Source organism: Priapulus caudatus, unplaced genomic scaffold, assembly GCF_000485595.1.
Source record: "Priapulus caudatus unplaced genomic scaffold, Priapulus_caudatus-5.0.1 Scaffold123, whole genome shotgun sequence".
Taxonomy (NCBI): Eukaryota; Metazoa; Priapulida; class Priapulimorpha; order Priapulimorphida; family Priapulidae; genus Priapulus; species Priapulus caudatus.
Window position 1 is genome coordinate 31,511 of NW_014577184.1, and position 4,931 is coordinate 36,441.

Sequence of the window (4,931 nt, forward strand, 5' to 3'; positions counted from 1 at the left end):
TTGCCCTTCTCGTCGCTTAATTCGAGCCCTGAGCGAGAGAGAGGGTCCGTTTGCCATGACTCGCCCGCGATGTCAACAAACGTAGTTGCGCAGCCTGTCTGCACGTTAAACTTGCTGCAGCCAATCAGCGCAGCCGCCAGCGATTGGGCATGCTGCCCGTTTGCCTGGTAGCATCCGAAGGAACATTTCGCATGTATATTTGAGGAATTTCTGTGATTTTAGTGCGTTCTGGCGGGCCGATTGTCAAAAATGGCGGGTGTAGCATTCTTCAGCGGTGTTCAGCAGTCTTCCGCGATTCCAACGATAGTTGGAAAGTGGCGTCACCTGCAGGAACACCGGAGTTGTAACTGATTGAAAACGGTGAGTTGTGGAAACTGCGGCGGCGAGTTAGGCACTATGTTGTTATAATAGTCAATGGCCACGTGTGTGCTGTACGTGCGGGCTTGTTCTTGCTGCCAGTGTATTGTACTACTACAAGTCTTGCAATTTTGTGTGCTGTAAATGGTAGTCGCAATCAGCCAGGGATAGGTGCAGTGTCATCATATTTTTATCGCAGTTTATCATACTTCTTATGTTATCATTGTGATATGTGCTGTTGCTAACTCACTGGTGTGTACATGACCGTGTGGCAGCTGTTAACAGTACAGGTCATATGTATCATAAGGAAGTGATAAACGTTTACTGTTGCTTGTGTGCTTAAGGAGTTGTTAACACTGTCATTTGAGTTTTGGCCTCAGAATTTAAGAAATTTATTGCACTGATGTCTACGTCATTGAAATTTGAGTGAGATGTGTTAGTAATATTGTTTAAAAGTTTGTAGTAACCAGATGAACATAGAAATGAACTGCCATTTAGATGTACTTGTATTTATCCTGGACTTGAAGTGAATTACATGACTAAGGTTAGATAGGAAAATATCTTTCATTCACTCTGTTTAATTTCTTCAAATCTATCTATAATTACCATATTTTGCTCTGCAAGAATGACTTGCTGTGTGAAAAATGATTTGCGTAGCAGATGTTGTCGTTAGATTTTTGCAGACAAGTTTATATTTCGTGCCGTGCCATTTCAGCAATCATTTAGCCGACCTGCGGCATCCCAGCTACACACAAATGTAGACGGAGTGAGGCGGCAAGCAGCCACCCCGAAGACAAGCAAGGTGCGTTGCGATCCATGTATATTCCTAATTATTATTACCGATAATTGCAATTGTTTAACCAGATACTCATTAGCTAGAAATTAATAAATGGATAATTTATTAATAATTAATAACGATATTAGTAAGTACTTATTACTAATTATTAATTATTATTTGCTATTGTCATTGTAAAGCTGTGGTATTGTAAATTTATACGACGTAAAGTTTAGTGATGTATGTTTTACAAGGGCTTTCTTACAAGGTTGAAATGAATTTTTGCACGACGATGGTAGACTACTCTGCGTAGGTCAGGACTATGGCACCATCATGCTATTTCACGACCGTGAAATGATAGGTTGTAAATGATGCGGTATGATTTATCCCGATGTCTCAATGGTAACATGGTCGTTGTTAATACAGTACACATGTATAATTTGTCCTTCTATGCTAGTATTAGGCCTTATATCTTACCTACACTAATATACCTTGCCTCCACTAATACACCGTACCTACACTGATACACCTTGCATATACTTAATTACACCTTACCTGAACTGATAGACCTTACATATACTTATACCTTACCTATACACAGTGTTTCCCCTGCATTGACACGAGCAAGGCGGGCCGGCCTCGCTCAAATTCTCAGCGACCACATAGAAATTTGTCCAAAACACCACCTCCGACGCTGTCGTAAATCAGTGTTCTTTCATAGAACAATGCTTATAATGCACCAAAATAGCTTAGAATGCACCAAATTGCACCATTTTTCCAGAAACTTTGCCCCCAGACCCCTCTAGCTGGGCGAGCACTTGCGGTCCTCGCTTTGCTAGGACCTCGAAACGTGCAAACACACCCAAAAAATTATCATCTCACAGATTTTTTCGGCCAGGGGAAACACTGTATATTAAACATATACTTCCACCTTATCTCAACAGATATACCTTACCTATACATACTTAAACCTTATCTACACTGATACATACACCTTACATAAAGTGATACATCTTACCTAGATACATATACTTACACTTTACCTCAACTGATACCTCGTCTAATTTCATACACCTCATCGTTACTCATCGTTACCTAAAGGCTAACCTATACCTATACCTACACAGGTCTATAGTTACCCCTTAAGTACCGATACGTATATATACTTGCACCGTACCTTGCTCCAGTGCTTCTTAAACTATTTCAGTGCCATTCACCCTCGAGTCTTTATCACAAAATTTCATTCACCCGTGTCTAAATTTCCTTATGTTTTTGGTAAGTTTAATTCACCCTAAAATAATTTTATTCACCCTTGAGTGAACGATTCACCAGTTTAAGAAGCATTGCCTTATGAATTCATATTTATCTTGTGTTAAATCCAAGAAATTAACTTAACTTAATTTCTTGGATTTAACACAAGATAAATATGAATTCATAGTTTTCAACGAAATCCAATGAACTTATTTTATTCTTAAGCATTGCCTTACTTTACTGTACGATGCTGCTGGCAGGCGGGCGGCGACTATGCCATCATCGACCACACATACGACGCAGTGGTTGTCGGAGCCGGTGGAGCGGGTCTGCGCGCTGGATTCGGCCTCGCATCCGAGGGCTACAAGACGGCGATCATCACCAAGCTGTTCCCCACGCGTTCGCACACGGTCGCCGCGCAGGTGAGTGCCGCAAGGGGGCACGAGTGGCGTGACCTTAGGGGGGCGTAGCGCGACCTTGCGCTAGTAGTACGTAACCTTGAGTGGCGTAGTAGAAGGGCAAGTCGTTGTCGGGGTGCTGACCGCTTGGCTGTGACTGCCGGTGAGGGTGCACGAGCGGGAGAGAAGCGCGGTAAAACAGCCCTCTGTATAATTTGTCACCGAGCTCGTTTTGGATAATTATCTCGCTGAAGTCCTACCGCGAGATAAAGCTAGTCGTTCGTTGCTAATTTTAGAGGTTAGTAATAGTAGTATCGAGTGATAAGCTTGTTGGGCCCATGTCAGGGTAGCGCTGTTGAGCTGTATCACTGCTGAGTTTCATCCTGTAGTGATCCGATTCAGAACTCCGCTACACGTTTAAGGTCAGCTTAAGGTCCTTACCTGCTAAAGCTCAGAGCTGTTAAAGGTTAGACTTTGGCTGGAGAGGAGGTCGTGCGTGGGAGCTGACAATCGAAAGTCGCGTAGTGCGATCTGTATCGGAACATGCACTATGCAGTGTATTGCGTGCAATTATTCATTAGTTATCGCTGTAAGCTGTTAGGGTGTGCAGCCGTGCGCAGCGGAATCGTAATTTGTGAAGGAAATGTGGCAGTATTCAGGGTTTACTTATCAAGGTCATCCTGAAAGCTCATCCAGGAAGACTCCCATTGTATCAGCTGGCTATATTCATGGCAGTATCGAGTGTTTTTATTCTTGTTTATCCGTTCTTGTGCTTCTGTTCTTGTTTCTGCAAGGAACATCATAAACATGTAACACAAACATTGTCAGCTCTGGTGTTGCGATGTAACCCTCAGTAGGAACGTGAGCATTATTGAGCAAGGTTTGCGTGCTGTACTATAAATGTCAAATGTCTTTTTTTCCAAAGTGTAACTGTACATGACATTTACAGCTCTCTGTCTCAGTTGCTGCTTGTGCTGCTGCAGCTGCAGCTAAGTTGGGAATGCTATATATGTGTGACGGTGTTTGTGCAACGTTTACGGATGTCTGTGTGTCTGATGGATGCCTGACTCAAACTTTTTTTTATTGTAGGGAGGAATCAATGCAGCACTGGGAAACATGGAACCAGATAATTGGCGATGGCACATGTAAGTGTTTGCCTCACACATGTAATTTTAGATGCTTGCCTCACACATGTAATTTACAATGTGTTTTAGCAACTATTTATAACCTTGTTGTTCCAGTGAACGTAATGTAAACATGTAAATGATATTTCAGTGAATAAATGTAAATGTGCTATGATCCCGATTGCCCTTTAACGTTCTCTTACCTACCATACCTGACATAGATGTGTGCATTAATAACTACCAAAATAAACAAATCACTTGAAAAAAATACAAAAAAATATTTTACCGGTAATTACTATTTTTTCGTAATAAAATTTGTTGTTATTTGTATGTCACTGTATATAGTAATTGCTTATTAGGTATGACACCGTAAAAGGATCTGACTGGCTGGGTGACCAGAACGCTATCCACTACATGTGTGAAGAAGCTCCAAAGGCTGTCATTGAGGTATGACTGTGTGCGCGTGCATGTGTGGGTGTGTGCGATTATGTGTGTGTGTGCGTGTGCATGTGTATATGTGTGTGCGTGTGCATGTGTATATGTGGGTGCGTGCGTGCAAATGAGCGAGCATGTGTACACCATAATGTTGCGTTGGTATTGCGTCAAGTGTGGCCTGACATGTTTGTTGAGAAAAGTATAGCGTCAGACCATTATATAAGACTAACTCAAGAATACTGGCAAGACGTCCATTACAGACGTGACCGTTAAGCTGGGTTTACACTATGGAAAATTCTACTCATGGAAAAAACGTGTCAAGTGTCCATTGCAGGCAGGCGTGTCTATGCTATAGCGGTGGTTTTGCTGTAGAAAAGCCACTCAAGATAAACAGAAAAATCTTCCTCTATAGCCATGCTACTAGAAAAGCCACTCAAGATAAACAGGAAAATCTTCCTCTATAGCCAGGCTACTAGAAAACCCACTCAAGATAAACAGGAAAACCTTCCTCTATAGCCAGGCTACTAGAAAAGCCACTCAAGATAAACAGGAAAACCTTCCTCTATAGCCAGGCTACTAGAAAAGCCACTC

At 42.1% G+C, this 4,931-nt stretch overlaps 1 protein-coding gene across 1 annotated transcript; it reads left to right on the forward strand.

Moving 5' to 3' along the window:
• Window positions 1-892: 892 nt before the first annotated feature.
• LOC106805674 (succinate dehydrogenase [ubiquinone] flavoprotein subunit, mitochondrial-like) lies at window positions 893-4,358 on the forward strand. Its single transcript, XM_014807364.1, has 5 exons — window positions 893-901; window positions 1,073-1,159; window positions 2,644-2,805; window positions 3,871-3,926; window positions 4,265-4,358. The coding sequence occupies exons 1-5, from the start codon at window positions 893-895 to the stop codon at window positions 4,356-4,358; spliced, it is 408 nt and encodes a 135-aa protein (XP_014662850.1).
• Window positions 4,359-4,931: the final 573 nt, after the last annotated feature.

What these genes read in the sequence shown, in the direction of transcription:
- LOC106805674 (XM_014807364.1), top strand. An exon ending in CGCACACGGTCGCCGCGCAG is followed by an intron (nt 2,806 to 3,870) that starts GTGAGTGCCGCA and finishes TTTTTATTGTAG; the next exon opens with GGAGGAATCAATGCAGCACT. An exon ending in GATAATTGGCGATGGCACAT is followed by an intron (nt 3,927 to 4,264) that starts GTAAGTGTTTGC and finishes ATTGCTTATTAG; the next exon opens with GTATGACACCGTAAAAGGAT.